At 44.3% G+C, this 18,678-nt stretch overlaps 1 protein-coding gene across 5 annotated transcripts in view; it reads right to left on the bottom strand.

Annotated features, from left to right (window-relative positions):
- Positions 1-18,678, bottom strand: part of GALNT16 (polypeptide N-acetylgalactosaminyltransferase 16) — a 90,073-nt gene that overhangs the window by 26,008 nt on the left and 45,387 nt on the right. For all 5 annotated transcript variants that reach the window (XR_007631420.1, XM_050335166.1, XM_050335162.1 and 2 more), the window contains exons 4-13: positions 18,563-18,630; positions 16,012-16,077; positions 14,856-14,977; positions 12,675-12,762; positions 11,663-11,747; positions 10,545-10,648; positions 6,384-6,510; positions 5,364-5,456; positions 2,329-2,412; positions 1,167-1,308 (exon numbers count right to left, since the gene is read on the bottom strand). Coding sequence is in view for 4 of the 5 variants with exons in the window: in XM_050335166.1 (XP_050191123.1) it covers positions 1,167-1,308; positions 2,329-2,412; positions 5,364-5,456; positions 6,384-6,510; positions 10,545-10,648; positions 11,663-11,747; positions 12,675-12,762; positions 14,856-14,977; positions 16,012-16,077; positions 18,563-18,630 (979 nt within the window). In the remaining variant the exon portion in view is untranslated. The remainder of the gene's footprint in view (positions 1-1,166; positions 1,309-2,328; positions 2,413-5,363; positions 5,457-6,383; positions 6,511-10,544; positions 10,649-11,662; positions 11,748-12,674; positions 12,763-14,855; positions 14,978-16,011; positions 16,078-18,562; positions 18,631-18,678) is intronic.

The following is an 18,678-nucleotide window of genomic DNA, read 5'->3' as shown; positions in this document are numbered from 1 at the left end:
TTTCAAAGCCTGCAGCTAGCTCCCCTCACCATCTGAGATGTCAGATTAACCTTGGATCCCATGAAACTCTTCGCTCTGCAGCTTTACAGATTCAGGACTACAAAGCAAGGAGGACCCCGAGCCCTGACTTACAAGACATGCAACTGCTTCTGCACATTTTATAGCAGACATGTTCTGTAACAGGTATCCTGGACCTATAGATTGTCAAGTGAAGCAAAACACAAGCACGCATATCCCTGTATCATCAGCACACATGCTTCATTTTTATCTCTGACTAGATGGATGCCTGACCCAATCAACTATTATTACTGTACTTTCCCCAAGGAAGAAATACAAAATGCAGTAAATTTCAGAGATTTCAAATGGTAATGACGCGGAACAATGAGTCAGATTAAATGGCATATTGAATGCTGGCTGAAAACTAGTTTCCAACAGTTAACAGATGTGAATATGTGTTTTCTGGCATAAAATATCCTACTGTGACCCTTAACTTGCTCAAGCTGCTTCCCTGCTGCTTTTAATCACCAAAAGAAGAGGTTGAGTGCAGATCTTCAGCTCACATAAACCAGTACAGTTCCACTGCTGTTAGGAGAGCTGCACCATATTACTGCAGCTGGGATCTTAGATATTTAAACTCTATTTGGGCTTTATACTGAAACACATCTGTAAAACAGCACAATTCAAGTTATCTTCAGCCACAGCTGAACTGGCAGACCAAGGAATGTTTCTGATCCTGGGAAAATCTCTTACCCACATGATAAAGTAGTAGCCAAGAAAAGCCATGGAACGATTCTGGTGTCTTGGATGATGAAGCAGAGCACATCCAAGCAATGGTCCGAATGGGAACAGCTACGTGATTTAAACTCTGTTTGCACATCTACTGCACAGACTTGTCACCCCTCTGGGCATTCAAGGACTACCTGTTGTCTTTGAGTGATGGAACTTCCTACTCAGTGCCTGACTGCTGAGTCTGTTGAGCCAACAAAGCTCTAAGAGATGGCCACAGTTTCTTCTTCTGCTTGTGATTAAAATCATTCTTCCAAACAGCCAAATTCTTGCTTCATTCATCCCTATACAAACCCACCAAGGCCAGAAATGCCTTTTCATTCTCAGGTAATAAAAAGGGTAGAAGCAGGAGCAAAGCACCAAAATGAGGCTTGCCTTACCTGAGTGACAGGTGGATTGTTCACTGTCCCTTTACAGTTTCCCATGACAGCCAATATATTCCCTGTGGTATCCTGTGCCTGAGACTCCAGGCAGTTTCCACCTTGTTTAATTATTCCTGGAATCAACTCCTTTTCAGGAATCCTTGAAGTAAAATGACAGTTGCATGGTACTTCAAAATGTCCAAAGCACTTTCACATTTATAAGGGCTTAATTGGCCCCTGACTGAAACACAGTCTCCTATATTTGACAGAAAATGAACAATATTATGCTATCCATTTGAAATATCTGGGGGAGGCAAAAGTCAAGGGAGAACTTGGTCAAAGGACTGGTATCTTTTTGTTTCAGAAGGCATACCAGGATCTTTACGTATACCCCACCAGTTTAATGTGTTGATTCTGAAATTCTGAAAGAGGCCATTTCCAGCAAGAAGCTACATCCACACTGATTTACCTGCTTCTGCCTCCCCCTTCTTCAGTCTTTTCAGCTTCTGCCTCCTCTTTTTCAGTCTTCTCCCCACTGCTAACACATACTCATTGTCTCATTGGTGGGGATCCAGCTAAGATCAGTCAAAGCCAGATTACAGCTGGATGTTTTAGCCTCCACTCATGTTAGCCACAGATTGAGATGTAAAGGTGTGTTGGATAGCATGTACTAACAGAGATTTACCCAGGCTACCTCCCAGCTGAGAAAGGACATAACACTACTGTGTCCTGACCCAGGGCAGGGAAAGCCACAGGCATTCATCAGAGCTTTCTCTGAATCACCCACACCTCTGCACTGAGGCTGTCCAGCTCTGCTTGGCTCAACTACCTCCAGGCAGAGCATCCAAAGGGCAGAGATCAAGTCATAACTGGGAGGGATGTAGTGCTCTGGCACTTGTCTGTATCCTGCACCTCTGAAAACACCACTGTTGCACATCTCCAAGGGACAGCCATGTTGGGCAGAGCAGAAGGCTCCCAGAGGCAGGAGCAACAAACCTTTTGCAGAGTTGTGATGATACAGGCCAGAAAAACAAGCGGTTTCTCACCAAAAAGAAGAATTGAGGAAAACCTTTTCCAAGCATAAGTCTTTCCATTGTCCACTGCCATCAAGGCTCAGCTTCTCATTGTAACCCACCTCCCAAATCCTTCAGAGATTTCTACAAGTGAAGAACTGACTCACTTGAGCTCAGGGTAGACATTCTCCAGATACCACTGGAAGGATTTACAGTTCAGTTTGCGTCGCTGCTCCACTCGGTCTGCAACACTGGAAACACAGGCAGTTGTTGAGGATAAGGCAGTGAACAGGAGGGAGGGGAACAATGAAGATTGGCCAGGAGGTTTGAGGGAGATTATATGACTTTTTGCCATTACTCATTCTCCCACGAAGCTGTTGGGTTCACAGCACTAGCAGTGACCTGAGGTGAAAAGGAGAGAGGCAAGTGGCAGGAAATAGAAATGGAAGACATAAACACCTTCAGAAAGCTGTTCTTGCACTTCATTTGGCTCAGAGTGATGGCAGGGCCCAGGTCCTATCTTGTTAAATAAAACACTGCAGTAAAACTGCTGTCAGGATCAGGAAAGCACTTCTGCCTCTGGGTGCCCCTGTAGAGGCATATCATGAAAGCTGCACAATGACCAGGTGCTGAAAAGGCCTAGAGAGTGTGGTCAGGTACACACGTTTGAGAGACTAACTCAACATCTCAGTAACTGTCTGCTGCACCAGTCTTCTCATTGCTGATTTACTTGGCTTTAGCTGGCTGAAGAAGAGGATTTCCCTCAAGAAGTCACTCTCAAGTGGGGTTCTGCAGGGCTCCATCTTAAGCCCTGTGGTCTTTAACATCTTCATAAATGACTTGGACACAGGATTGGAAGGGATACTGAGAAAGTTTGCAGATGACAAAACTCAGAGGAGCTATTAACTCCCTCGAAGGCAGGGAGGCCCTGCAGAGGGACCTCGACAAATTAGAGGACTGGGCAAACACCAACCACATGAAGTTCGATGAGGGAAAGTGCCGGATTCTGCACCTGGGATGGGGCAACCCTGGATGCTTGTACAGACTGGGGAATGAGACGTTGGAAAGCAGTGATGTGGAAAGGGAGCTGGGGGCCCTGGTCGATGGCAAGTTAGATGTGAGTCAGCAGTGCCCTGGCAGCCAGGAGGGCCAACTGTGTCCTGGGGGGCATCAGGCAAAGCATCGCCAGCCAGTTGAGGGAGGGGATTGTCCCACTCTGCTCTGCACTGGGGCAGCCTCACCTTAAATATTGCGTATAGTTTTGGGTACCACAATGTAAGAAAGATATTAAGCTGTTAAAAGTGTCCAAAGGAGGGCAATGAAGATGATGAAGGGCCTTGGGGGCAGCCGTATGGGGAAGGGCTGAGGTCACTTGGTCCATTCAGCCTGAAGGACACTGAGGGGAGGCCTCATTGCAGTCTACAACTTCCTTGTGAGGGGAAGAGGAGGGGCAGGCAGTGATCTCTTCTCTGTGGTGACAGTGACAGAACCTGAGGAAATGGCCTGAAGTTGAGTCAGGGGAAGTTTAGAAAGAGGTTCTTCATCCAGAGGGTGGTTGGGCACTGGAACAGGCTCCCCAGGGAAGTGTTCACAGCACCAAGCCTGACAGAATTCAAGAAGCATTTGGACAACACTCTCAGGCACATAGTGTGATTCTTGGGGATAGTCTTGTGCAGGGCCAGGAGTTGGACTCAATGATCCTTGTGGATCCCTTCCAACTCAGCATATTCTGTCATTGTGGGAGCAGTGAAACTAGGAGCTCTTGTCTTCAAGCTGTAACGCTACATTTGTGTGTTGGAACAAATTTCAACTGTACTATGTACCTTGCCATCCTCAGCCCACAGAGGCCATTGTATATATACATGAGATCACACACCTCAGGAAAATGTACTTAGATTCTGTATCTACCAAAACTGTGGGGAAAGAGGGTCCATTATAGGCCCAGTTGTCAGTGATGGTGTCAAAGGCATTTGCATTCTAAAATCTAGATTTAATGGTTCTAGATTAAAGTTCACAGGATTGTTACTACAGGTCAAGAAATTGCCTGAAATCAAAGCTTTATGCTTTGCTCCAACTCTTATTCAGCCAATGCTGCCAGTAAAGTCGCTAGAAGTCTACGTGAACAAGAGCTGCAGGTTTTGCCCCTAAAACACAGGAGCAATATATCCACATACAAAATGCAATAGTCTGGTTTCCCTCACAAGCAGCAGGGTTACTTGCTATTTGGCCCCAGCCCAGCTGCTGCAGTCAGTTCAAGGACAGATAAATTAGGCAGGCAAAGCTATTTGTACCAAGATATGTAATGCATCATGATAATAAAGCACAACATACAGCAAAAAAAAGTGACCTGCTTGTCATCAAATAAGAAGGAGATGCATCATTACCCAGTGCACATAGCTACACATTTGAGATACAACCGCATTTGCCAAGTCCTTACACTGATACAAGAGCCATTTGTTCACAGGTAGATACAACCCACAGATTTACAGAACTCCTGGGATTTTTACATTTATTTGGGAGTCACAGGGGTTTGATAGCACAGAGAGCAAGCTCTCCCCTCATCCCAGGTTTTGGTGTCCATCACTGATTTCTGGGTCACAGGGAACAGTTAAGCCTACAACAATGAATCCCATGTGGCCTGAAGACAGCTTTAGCAAAGGTGCTGTAAGGAGCACAGTTCTGCAGAGATTGTTTCTGAATGACATGTCTCACCATTGGCCATGTTCTCTCCTTCCCTACAAACCAGGCAAACTACTCATTCACTCATCAGGAAAGAGGGCAGTGCACCAAGTGCAACCTGCCCCATGTGCCAGCCAGCTGTGCTTGCCCTGGGATTCTGCATCTGCACAAGAACTTCAGATCAAGCTCTAGTAACTGCATAGCTCGCATTTCCAGAACTGCTGCATGTTGTGTTAAAAAAATGTTCTGATCAATCCACTTAAAATGTCTGGTCTTTTAATTTCATCACAGATCCCTGTGGCCTTCTGCTAAGAAATGATTTATGCAGAGTTACTGGGGAAAAAATAAAGGGAATTAGAAGAAAACCTCATTAGCCAGACACTCAAGCTACAACCTCCCTGGCAAGCTAGCCTTTTAGAGCATCTCTGTTTCTCACACTTAGCCCCAGAGAAGATCTAAAAACTATTTCTTGCTACCAAGCGGTTTACCAGAGCCCTCCTACCAAGGTCTGGGGGCAGCTTACCTTCCAAACGACTTCCCAATAGCAGATGGCCGGGCCTCATAGTAGTACTGCTTGTATTCATCCATCCACACCTCTGCTGTGCGCTTGGTGTTCCTGCAGGGGGATGAGGAGATGCTTTGCTAAGTGCTGTTGGAGACCCTGCCCTCCCTGTGAGCAGACACTGACTGGGTGGGCAGAACTAAGGCCTCTCTGCCAGGAAGGAGTGGGGGATGGTCCCAAACACGAAACACAGTGGGCAGTATGGATGGATAGAAATTGAATGTGTTAAGTCTACAATGCCTTGCAAGAACGCTTCAGTTTGGAAGTTAAAATTTTAGTAGCCATAGTTTACCATGACCTTTTCATGCGTACTCCCTCCGCAGTGACACCTGGCCTGACTGTCACCGTCCCACTCATTTACAGTATCCCTTTTCCCAGATTAGAATAACACCATGGGATAATTCAGCTTGGAATGCATCTCTGTCTAACACCTAACATTCTGCCCAAAGTAGACTAGCTTCATATTAGGTCATGTTGTTCAGCATCTTGACTGGTTGAGTTTTGAAATCTCCAAGGATGGAGATTTCACCGTCTTTCTGGAGCCCTGAAGCAATGCTTAACCACTCTCATTGTCAAGTACTTTGTCTCATCTCTCTTCCTTTCCCATCTGTCCTGCAGTAGAAGTTGTCCTCAGGGCTTCTCTCAGAGCACATACAGCTCAGAGACAACAGAGATGACTAAGGACTGCCAATACACAGGCACATGTCATAGGGCAGTATCCATGAACAGCCAGAGCCTCACTCTGGGGTACTGCTCCCCCCTCCACTGCAGACTGAGGAGGAACAAGACACACTAATACAAACAACAGAGAAGGGAACAGGTTTTGTTCACAGAAAACAGCAACTCATCCTTCCCTTGAGAACAGATGCTCAGCCACAAGCTGTTCTCTGTTACCAGGCAGAAAGACAACAAAGAATTCAGGCTTATTTAGACATCCCAACATGAAGGTGATCCGGCTACCAGGAACTACTCAACACTTACTTGATATAAGTCAATGCATTGCCCTCAGGAAAGTCATAGGGATGGCGCTTCCTGAACACGTGTCCCACTCGACTGCAGGGAACGATCTCCAAGCTGCCACCACACATCCACACACGGAAAGAGAGCTCTGGAAGAGACCCCAAGAGTCATACAGATGCAGGCAGATCGGCAGCAATTCCAAGAAGGGCAACTTCCTTGCCCCTCCGCTCTAGATGTATTGCCTGCAACAGCAAAATCAGGAAAAGCGATGCCATGGTGAGAGTGGAGAATGCTCTCCCTTTGTTAAAATGGAGGCAACCCTTGTGGCTCAGGGACTTCCTAGCCTTCTCTAGTCCTGCTCCTCTTTAGTCCCCTGAGCATTTCAGTGAGACACCTTTGCACTTGATCAGGCCCTTGAGGTTTCTGTCACGCCTTCAGGATGGCATTTGGCAACAGAGTGAGATCTCCTACACCCACCTTGTTTTGGACTTCTGTAACATTCCTCCCTGCACATAGACAGAATTAAAAAAAGAAGAATTTTCTGTGTAAAGCAAATAATGTGAGGAAGAAAGGGCGTTTAGAAGTCAAAGAAGAAAACAAGATGAGGGCATAGGGATTCAATGTCTAGAGCAAAGTCCTCTCCCTAATACCTCTATGTTATCCATCCTACAATGGTTTCTTGTTCTGGTTGGGTCTATTTCTAATTTAATAAAACAAAACAAAACACCAACCAAACAAAAGCCCCCCCAAAACCCACAAAGCAAACAAACAAAACCACACACAAAACCCAAAAACAAAGAAAATAAAAACGAAGTGGATAACTGTTACAGTTTGTCACCAGTTGCCTTTGCTGGGGAAGCTGCTCAGAGCAGATATGAGTCTAATAGTTTGACTATAAAAATATGGAGAGAATCCTGCTACTTGAAGAAATCCACCCTATCCTGAAGCTAAATTCAACATTTTGTTAAAGGATTAGAAGAACACGGAGCTTTGATGTACAGGCACTTATTTGCATCACAGAAGATATGTGACCTTGCTCAAGCTTATGAGTCTGTCCTCGCAGGTTTAATCACTGCCACACCAGAGGGGTTTTCCACTCGCATTTCATGTGGTGGTGAGAAGAGGAGAAGGAAGAAGGAAAATGAAAATTAGCTGGGTAGTTTGGTAGTCCCTACCAAAACAGCTTCAGATTGTATAGACTAATTACTTCAAAAATTTTACACAGTTGGGATCTCCCTCCAGTAATGCCTGAAGTATGTGGCTCTGATGTTTAGAAATTAAAAAGAAATTATGTATGTTTGAAAGCACATATACACACTAACATCTTTCCAACCTTCATCTTTCTCCCTTGCTTTCCTCTCTGCACACTGAGAGGGGTTGTTAAACAGTAAGTTGGAAGGTAGGGGAAGGTGGTGTATTCCATCTAGCTTCTAAGTAAATATTATATATTTATTATATTTATTGTGCCATTTCTTACTATCTCTTGCCTCTCCCTGTCTCTTTTCCAGAGTTCATTATTTTCAGTTTCTTCTAAACAGGGAGTTCCAGATTTGAAGAGAGGAAGGGTTTTAAAACAAAGGAGAAAAAAGCCCAAGACATAAGTTTCTGTCTGATGACGTGTCCAGCTGGCATTTGCTCTCCTGGAATGAGGTTCTGACTCACTCTGGCCTACAACAAAAATATAACTCTCCGTCTAGTATGTGTAACTTAAGGTCTTGTCCATTTCCCAAGAGAGGATTTCTCATGCCATCTGAGATAGTCAGACTGCATGTCCAGGTTTGTAAATGACAGAACTCTTTAAAGAAGAGGCAAAAGAATGCAGATTTTGGACACATCAGAGAAAATGGAGACCAAACATAGCTTATTAAAAACTTTCATCCACCCTCTGATGGAAAACATAGAACTTTTTGCTGTACATTTTTCAGGATGTGACCTAGTCTATATGTGTTCTAAATTACTTAATCACTGTGGCTTTTCCTATCACAGTGGAAAAAAGGTGATTTACCAGCTCACATCCAGCTGGGAAGGATATTTAAGCAGCTGGTAATTGCTGCCTGATCCTTTCTGTGTACCTGTTGTGTGTGTAGAGCTCATCCAGCTCTGTGCCCTTCCCATACATTCTTTTATCCTGTTTCCTCACACAAAAAAGGTTTCAAAGAAGTTTATTAGAAATGGCCTTTGTGGGCAGAGAATGGCCCCACCACCCACTCAAATTAGTCAGAACTCCTCTACCACTTCATCTAAAATGATGACCTAACTCAAACAGTTTCTTTCCACTCAAAACTGTAGTTTTAAGTAAAATAGTGTTTCAGAACATTATCAATAGTTTTCCTTAATCATTAACCATTCTGAATTATTCAGGGAAAATTAATATTTCTTGTTGTCAAATACAGGTTGGTTTCTATCCCTCTGCATTCAATAGCAACAGGCTCAACCCAGGATAAGAGACAAGTGATGGGACACAGAATTTACAGGAAAACCATGTAACAGGACAAAGCTGGCAAGCCCTGTACATCTTGCTGAGTCTCACGCAGCCTGGCCCAGCCACTGCCAGGCTTTACAAGAGCAATTTCAAGGAGAATGAAGCAATTCTGTGGAGGTTTTGAACAGCTCTACCTGCAAGAATGGCTGTGAGCGTGCAGATAATTTACTGCTACTTATGGCAGAGAACTCTGCGTATCATCATGCTACTAACATACAGACCAAACAACAACACTGGGCTCCCAGGCGGGCAGAAGCAGAGAAACAAAAACCTAAAGAAATATTCTTTCTCCATCCTTGGGGCTGACACCTTTTACAGAGTTGCAGCTCAGAGACTGGCAGAATGTCCAAGTAGCTGGCTCAGCAGCTGGAGCGGGGCTAGTGACAGCAAGGAGCTGAGGCTGGCTGTGCAGAGGAGTCCAAGGGACAAAGGAGAGGGGATCTTCATGCCTGGATAAAGGCTTCCTGACACAGTGCTTAGCTGATGTTACTAGCACTGCTGAGATCCCAATGCCAGCCCCATTTAATCTCTCTTTTTAATATGATGAAAATCATAAAACTGAAGCAAGGCCTGGAAAAACAGAGGACACAAGCACTCATAATTAGATATTTTGTTTTTAAAAGTGGTACTTTGATATTCCACTATCAGCCCAAAATATTATTTCCTGGTTTCAGAAAGCATTTCAGAAACAAGCAGTTCTCCCAGCTGTGTTCAGAGAAACAAAAGTTTCCTCTTCCTGACTTGTCTGTTCTTCCTAATTGGTTCTCCAGGTGCTAGAAAATTCTTCTTTAAAGGGTTTTATTTACAAATCTGTGACATTTATGCAAGCTGTAGAAATAGAATTTTCTTTAGCAGTGTTAGCTACAGAAAAATCTACTTAAGTTAGTGCAAGACAGCATAAGGTTTTTATCTCTTCAGCTCCACCTGCACCATTTCTAAATGAATGCCCCAAATACTTGAAGTCTTCTTGAACCTCTCTTTGCATCTTCTTGCTTTTGTCACTAACACCTGGTGACACTGCAGCACCCCTTCACACAGGTCAAAGACAGATGCCTAGAATATCTTTGCCACCATTAAGTGCAAGGAGATGGGTTTAAGCACCAAGACCTATAACAGCACTTGAGTGGACAGACTACACTGGGCCTCTGAATTCCTTACATGTTTGGGATGTCCTAGTCTGCTTCTAAACATTTGCATTCTGAAACTATTTGTAATCAAATTTCACTTAAAAGACACTTGTTTTAATAGGAAAAATATCTTTCTGACCTGTCAAGCTGGGAGACCAACTCAGACTTATCTGCAAGAGAGGAACAGGTATAAGAGACTGTAGGAGTGGCTGTCCACTTCAGAGCTGGAGCAACACATACTTTCATATGAAGAACTGGAGGAATATTCTCCAAAAAGAAGCAACCATTTAAATTTCAGGAGGTTCCTCCTTCTTTCTTGTACTGTGGAAGCACCAGTACAATAGCACATATGCCTGTAAGAGAGTGTACAGAGAGTGCAGAACGTCTCCACTTACTTTATACTGACAGCAGTAATAGCTCCAACCACCATGGGGATTACCTGGCCATGTTCCTAACCTTACACTGACATGCAGATCAGATCTCTTAGAAAAGGAATTCTGGTAAGTGATGAAGACTGGGAAGAGGTTCTGCATTAGTGTGTCATTCCCTTGAATGACACTTCCCTATACCTACCAAAATTTTCTCCTCCCCAGATGTCCATTTGAGTATCGTATTTTCCCAGGTGGTTAAACCAGGACTTGTCAATCACAAAGATGCCTCCTGCTATAACAGGGGTTCTGGAAGAGAAAACAGAAGCCCACAAAATAATCACATGTATATGTAACACCACAAGCTTAATTTTAGAGGGCAGACAACTGACAGCCTGATAAATTGTACCTCATTTAAAAGAGAAAAACAGTAGAGTTGGGAAGTGAACCTGCAGCAGGCTTCTGATATCCCACTCACTAGATCATTCTTGTGCCTTTGTTAGATGGTCCTGCAAGCACTACAAGTGTAATGCTGTGTCTTCTGCATTTATACAAATATTCACAGTATGAAGGAATGACAGGGGCACTGTCTGATGACTGTGTTCACCAATTAGACACAGTGTGACAAGCTGTTGCTAGTATTGCTCTGCTGTTACCAAGCTAGTTGCCTCTGGAGTGCAAAACAGAGGCTCACAAATTACACAGAGGAGTTAAACGATATTTTTAGATTACAATGTGGAGCTTTCTGCCTATACAGACAAGCACCGTGACTTTTCATATCAAAATTTGTTACATTCTGCATGTTTCAGAGCCATGTACACTGCAGTGAGGCTGGCAACAACTCTCTCGTCTGTCCATCAACATGCAGATTTAGAAGGCAAGAGTAATTCTGTGCCCGCATTATTAAGTAAGATTTAGTTCTCCAGTCTGCTTTACACCTGCTGGATAACTGTTTATCTGCTTCATTCCTTAAGTTTTCACCTGAAAGGTAGAGGTAATTAAAAAACCCCAAGGGGATTTCTGAGGTGTTCAGTGTGCTGAGTGAGGGAGACCACAAGAACAAACAGAAGAAGTGGTTTTGTAGAGGTGGCATGCATGATAGTATATAATTCCTGTTCTTACAATATTCAGAGAGTAACACTCTCACAGTTAGGGTATAAACCTCAATACATTCAGAAAATAACATGAAGAGTTTGTCATCATTAAGTGAACTCTCTGGCATTTTGTCCTCCTCAAGGTAGCCTCTGTGCCCTCCTTGTCATACAGGTGAAGGCTTGGTAAAGGCACTTGGAAGACTGTACCCTGTCCATCAAAGACATTTACCTTATAGACTGAGTTGGGTCTGTTCTAGACATTTTCTGCTCTATAGGAATCTGCTCCCACTTAAAGTGAAGGCTCCAGTCAAACCCTGAGAAGGAAAAAGACACGACAAATTGGTCTTGTTATTGTAAAAACAATACTACTAGCTTCAGTGCTAGTCTCTACCTTTACATCACAGGCTATCCCTTTGTTCCTTCCTTGACCACCCTCACAGTCTACCCAAAATGGCAATAGTCTATCCTAACACAGATGTCACCAGCTTCTGTCTTGGCACTGTTATCCCCTGGCATTACAAACCCCTCCTCAATTTCACTCCACATCTTTAGGAGAGTGTTGTCAGCGTGAAACATAACTGTATTTCAGCCAGTCTGCCTTACACTTCCCTGTCTGCCAAAGTTATGAGGTTTAATAAAGTGGGATGTGATGTACTCTGGGAACAAAGGCTTGAAGATCATTGTAAATATCACCTCTTTCAAGGCTACTTATAGTTGGCCTGTGTGGATAGTTGAGCACAGCACAGTCACTAACTTTATATCATTGTTGAGGGTAGCCAGAGAACAGGTAGCCCTTGGCTGGCAAGCCACAGAACAGGCAGAAGGGCACTAGGCACTGGGGTGACCACAGGAACAGCTGCAGGGGGTTCAGCTGCAGGGGAGAGGTGAAAATGCTTTGAAGATATCACGAGATAGCCTGGCAGATCAAAGCAGCAAGTGGAAGTGCCTGTCAAGACTCCAGTGTACATGTAGCATAGGGAGGGCATCGAGAGACATCTAATCAATTAACTAAGTCCTGAAATTGCAAAATGTTATGACAGTGATGCGAGCTCAAGAGGAAAACGCTAGTTGAGTTTTGTTCTAACTCTGCAAAAAACTTTGGAAGCTGTAGAGAAAAAAGGACAGAGAACCCATCAGGAAAGATCATCACTCTGTTTTCTTGGAAAGCTGAAGGTAACGTAACTTATTTTTCATGCACCATCCCTCAGGCCTAACTTACACAAGCCATTCATTATACCCACCTCCCCTCAAATCTGCTGATGCTGCCAGGTAGGCAAAATTATCCAGGCTGATAACATCAATGATTGGACTCACCACTCGGGTATAATCCTGAGGGAGAGAGAGCAAGGGGAAAAAAAAGGAATCAGGCTTTTCTTGAATGTCTGGCAAAGCTGCCAGAGATCAGAAAACACAAAATGTGCAAAACAAAGCTGAAGATGTAAATCTTTGCCTGCTTTCTCCAGTACGGTTCTGGTAGCTGCACAAGGGAACCATGGCCACTACATCCAAACGTGGAGATGGTGGATACTAGCCAGTTGCACTCCATGGATGTGGGGAATGGAGTCAGACCCTGACACCCAGGAGTGCTAAGAAACAGGTCTTTACTTCCTGCCCAAGTCACAGGGCATGAATCACAGTCCCAAAATTTTTGTGCTTGCTTTTCATATCTATTGACAGCATACTTTCTGTTTAACCATCCTTGAATTAACTCATTATCATGAGCCTAGAAATTATCAACCCCCTAATAAAGTATCTTCATAAGAAATACTATGACCAAGACCCTACACTTAAGAATCGTATTGCAAACATTATAATACATATAATACATTATATAAATTACAATACTAAGATATTGTGAGTACTTTATCACCATTGAGGGGTATAAATATTCAAAGTTTTCCTTTGCAATCCTTTTAGTAAGTAGAAGTTGAATAGTTTTTCAACATCATGGCACAGGGTATTAAAGACAGTCTTGTGAGAGCTGACATACAAGATGAAACCGAGCTGTAAATGCCACAAACAGCACCTTGTTATCAAACAGTTCCCAACATCCATGCCTTTCCTATAAAACCTTCATTTAGTGCCTTGCAATAGTTCCTCCTGATGTAGCACACTTGTTCAGGATGGGGCATCCTAGATGAAAGTTATCATTCATGTTTATTCCCCTCTGTGCTGTGAGGGTTGCCCAGTGAGAGTGTGTGTGCCCAGCCTGATAACCCCAGCACCCACCTGGCAGCCTGGTGCACCAGCCACTACTCCACCAGTCAACGCCAGGACTGGGTAGGGAAAGACTGAAATCTGAACTAGGGTGCATATCAGAAATGTAGGAAGTATGTCAGAAATAGGCTGACTTGAAATCTGCTCACTAAAAAATTAGTATATTAGAGTCAGCACCCAAGCTTTTGCAATTTAGATCCTTCCCTGAAGAAACTAGTGAGGTTCTTTCTGCTTAGGGACCCCTATGGCACTGTTGCTGCAGCTTAACTTAAAGACCAATAGTAAAGTAAACATTTATTGGATTCAGAGACAGTGAATTTATTGAACAGGAGTAAAAAGTAGAAGCTTTGAAGTTATCAATCCTGAAGTTTCACCTTCTTGTGCTCCTACATATTAAGTCAATCAGACATGGACACAAAGCATCGTTAAAGCCTCCACCCCTTCTCCTGGGGGCGCATTTACTCCACGGTATCCTCCTTTCAGAGGGATCAATTACAGCCATTTGCAAGCATGGCTTGACTTCTCCCATCACCTCTCGCCTGCCTTCTCTTACAGCAGAGCTGTATGTCTCCCCCTCCAGCTCTACAGCGCAGTCAGGGTGACAGCTGCTAGTATTTCCGCCTCATTTTCACTCTTCCAGCCTCGCATCAATCCTTTGCCAAGTGAACCATCAAAGGGACATCCCTGCACTCACAGGCAGCTCCTCTGTGCTAGGAAGCCGCCTGCATGCAGGTAGTGTATGTTGGCAGCTCAGCAGGAACATTAATAGAAGGAAAATTGTGGTAGTGACAAGGCAAAGAGGAGAGTCCCTATGATATGAGGGAGAGTTGATAAGCAGCAAGAAGAGAGATGGAAACCATGGAAAAGTTGCACAGTGTATGCCACCAAAGTTGCTGTCCTACGTACAGGCAAACAGGACTAGGAAGCACGATGGCTGCAGGAGACATGAGGTAAAAGTTGACAGTTCCAGAGTTCACCATTGCATTCCATCACTCTGCAACTCCTGCCTTGTCACACTGGCAGAATGCAGAAGCCCATCAGGGATCTCTTGCCTTGTAGCTCACACTGAACTTTCCTCTGTAACAGCCTGCCTGCCTTGGCAGGCTTTGTCCTCACCAGCACTGCTGAAGGCATGTGAGGGCAGAGGATCCACCAGCACAATTCAGGCCAGCTCCATCCATCCCAGAGGGGGACATGGTGCTCACCTCTTTCACTCTCTGAAGCATTGGCTGCAGCCACTCACTGTTGACTTCACAGTGACTGTCCAGGAATGTAAGAATGTCAGCAGTAGCCACTTCAGCTCCTCGCACCCGAGAGCGAATCAGCCCTACAGTGAGGAAAGGACAACAAAGGAGCAGGAAGGTTAGGAAGGGAAACAGTTGAGCCTCCTTCAGAATAAATATTTTGTGTGGCCATTACAAGGGAAGAGCAGGTGAATCTCCTATATCACATCTCCATCAGAAACAGAGAGCAGCTTTAGCAGGGCATCCCCTGGGGACAGTCAGCTGAGCCCCCCAGAACACAAAGAATGACTTCTCCTATCGTTTCTCTTCATGACACAGAACTTTCATCTGGCTCCTTCTCTTTCCCCTACAGATACCTTGCTGCTGCCTGCTTGCTGTCTCTCCCGCTGAGCACCCTGCTGCCTCTCTTACCAATTCCCCATGACAAAATTCTACTCTCTCTTTTTGCCTTTCTTACTGCTTATCTGCTTTATTCCCATTTGTCCTTTATTCTGCCCTGCAGTCGGAGATATCAGCCTGGCTCTCAGATGTCTCCTTACTTCCTTAGAGACCATCCCACTATGTGGGATGCTCTTTGTGAACTAAATAGTTGTTCCCATCTCTCCTTCTAGATCCTCACTCCAGGCCTGCTGTTCACTGACAGCTTTAGAAATAAACCAGCACATGTAAGCCTAACTAAAGGGCAGCTGAGAAAGTCAGAGTTAGCATTTATGCCTGTAAGAGACATGAGAAAAAGCTTTCCTTAATTGTATCTCCTTACGACAGATATATGATTGTTTTTCCTTTTCCCTCACTCCTACATGGTTTGTTATCTTGAACTCTGAGTTTAAAAGGATTGGATTTACACCTACATCTTTATTCCTACAGATCTTAAAATGTGGTCTTTGTTCTAACCAGGGCCTCTGTACACCACTTCTCATTATTTAAAGTGTGAAATGAGAGCTCTGAAGCCTGAGAGTTGATAAGCCAAGCCATGTTCTCCCTCCACAGAGCCTCCAAACTGGAATACCAAAACAAACTGCAACTATAAGAAACAACGTGTAAGCAGCTGACAGCAAACAGCATCATGTGGAAAAATATGCAAAATCTTTGTGTGCACAAAGCTTTCCACACTCACCTTCTCGACGTATGTTTCGTAGACACTTGACCTTTGGGATCTTGGTAAGGAGCTGGCAGTCCTCAGCTTAGGAAAGGCAAAAAAACACATTTGGCACACATGCGTGAATTATTTGGCTTCAACAGAGAGCCTCAATTAACTATTCTCCTGCTTCTCCATGGGAGGGGAAATTCTACTTTCACTTAGCATCACATTAATCAGCCTGATGGCCTTAATCCTGTTGTCTAAAGAGTACACAGAAGAGCACTGCCTGCTTGCTGTCCTCCTCAGACAGCTGAGCCTATGTTCTTCAATCCCGTGAGCAGCCAGGCCTCCAAGAACAATGGGGCATGTGCTGGCAGTGTGGCACTGGGCACTGATGAAATGGAGGGAACAAAGGGAGCTGGGGATGTAAACGACCAGAGTGACAAAGATAAGAGAGTTCTGTCATATAAAGTGATCTTACCCTCTCTCTTTGCCTTCAGCAGCTCATCTGGGCATTTCCTGCCATTTGTTCTCAGGGCACTTTCTGCTTGATTTTGTTTAATAAAGACCATAGGGATGTGACCCACTTCCTTGGAGACACTATTACATTAACACATGGATGCCTGATCGAGGGCTCTGCTGGCAGCTTGCCAGAAGCTCCTGGCATCTCTAATTTACACTGGCCAGGGAAGATGACAGAGAGGAACAGTTACCTGCTCCAGCCCAGCTGTACCAATAAGCACTGAGTCGTTAGTTCTCTGCCATCCGCTCTCTATTCCTGCCTTAGCAGAGGTCATAACAATTTCTAACTTGCTCTTTTTTCTTTCTCCAAGTTCACCCCAGTTTCCACATTTATTCCACATTCCTTTTCATGTCTCATGCCCCCCTTTCCTGCTGTCATCCTCCCACAGACCAAGTACTCTGGAGAGAATACAAGGTCCTTACCCAAAGTGCATCTCTTAGCATGTTCCTGTACAAGGATTTGAATACTGAAATACTGCAATCTGAAATACTGCTCTTATGTGGGCACTTTGGCAGCTGCTGCACTGTCCAAGGAAGTGGCAGGTGCTCTGAATCACAGAGTATCACGATTTTGCTGGACCTCTGCTACAAGGGAAGGCAATGATCTCATCTTGGCCAAGTCACAACTTCAGGTATGAGAATCCTTACTAACTCATTCACTCTGCAGGAGCGGAGCACATCATTCTGCCTGCAGCTACTTGCAAAAGAAGACAGACTCTCAGTATCTTTGGAGAAACTGAGGTGGGTATTAAAGCAAATCATCAGACCTCAAACATGTGCTAAAGTACCTCCATGGAGGTGTCTCAGGGGAGTGGCTATATCCATAAATATCCAGTTGCAAGTGAAAAAATAAGAGCTGCCATAGGATGAAGCTTTCTTAAAAATTTTTCTATTTAGCAAGGAGCCTAAATGCAATTTTTTGGATAAGCCCTGTGCAGAACAGGTACCAGAAATATATCAATTTTGATCTGGAACACTTAGCCCATTGAGAACTGAATTTTTAGGTGCTGAGTGTAGAAACACTTAGCATTGTTTGTTGGAAGTGCTCAGAAACACTGAGCTCCTACAGCTGGGCACAGCTCAGTACTTATTCGAATCATACTGTAAGGTCCTCAGAAACTTAAATCCCTCATCTCAGCATCCACCTTTAAAATTTTTTTTTTTTTTTGGCCAAAGCTATGTAAATATTTAGCTGCAAAATCAAAAGAGCATTGCTTCCTTACCTCAGTAGGCCAAGGTGGGCATTCGCAGCTATCTGTAAAGTGTTCTGAAGGAGTAATTATCAATTATTATAAATGGTACATAACTAGATTGTCCTTGAATCTAGTACACATCACGGGAGAAGCAAGAAGGCTTCTATCCCCACCACCTCACCACTACTACAAAGCCAGGAGCAAGAGCAACTGTACAGATGGAAAGAGTCCACAGCCTCCAGTCTGCAGATCTGGTGGAACTCATGCAGTAGACACTCCATCCCTGTGCCAAGCTGCAGAAGAAGGTATGGTGCTGTCCAAAGCAATAACCTTTCCACAGCTTCCCACAGGGACACCTAGGATCCTAGACATGTGAAGGCAGGCAGACAGTCATGCCCTGGTCTGCCTGCAGGAGCCCAGGCAGCAATTTTCTGTAGGCTCTACTGCATCCTCTTGTTCTCTCTTGATCTGTAATTACCCACTCTGCACATGTACAGCATTGCTGCACGTATATCTGTGCTAATCAGCTCACCAAATGGTGCATAATGAAACTAGACAGAGATCTCTGGCAACCTAGGCCAAACTGCCAAGCTGACAAGAAAGGAAGATCCAATGTAAAGAAAAAAGACAGCAAGAAGCTCTGGCCTCTGCAATGCGTGGACATTAAACACAGAAAAATTTCCTTTCTTTTCTTTTTTTCTTGCATACAGACAAGAGGAGATCTGTGAGGGTGGGGGACGAGCTCAGGGAGGACAGAAACCTCCTGTGGAGCAGAAGGGAAAAAGCTTGCTTGATCTTGATTTTCAGTACAAACATGAAAACAAAAAGCAGGAAAACAGAAGAGAAAAAAATCAGTGCAAATCCATACTTACGATCTGAGCTGAAGTCATCTACCAAAATGATCTCCTGGATGAGATTGGGAGGGGTGCGGTTCAGAACACTGCAGGAACCCAGGGAGGAAAAAAACACACTTTGAGCTGCCATAACA

This window comes from Myiozetetes cayanensis, unplaced genomic scaffold (assembly GCF_022539395.1).
Source record: "Myiozetetes cayanensis isolate MyiCay16 unplaced genomic scaffold, myiCay2020 scf6-25, whole genome shotgun sequence".
Taxonomy (NCBI): domain Eukaryota; kingdom Metazoa; phylum Chordata; class Aves; order Passeriformes; family Tyrannidae; genus Myiozetetes; species Myiozetetes cayanensis.
The sequence above is the reverse complement of the archived record's forward strand: the minus strand, read 5'-3'. Positions and strand labels throughout refer to the sequence as shown.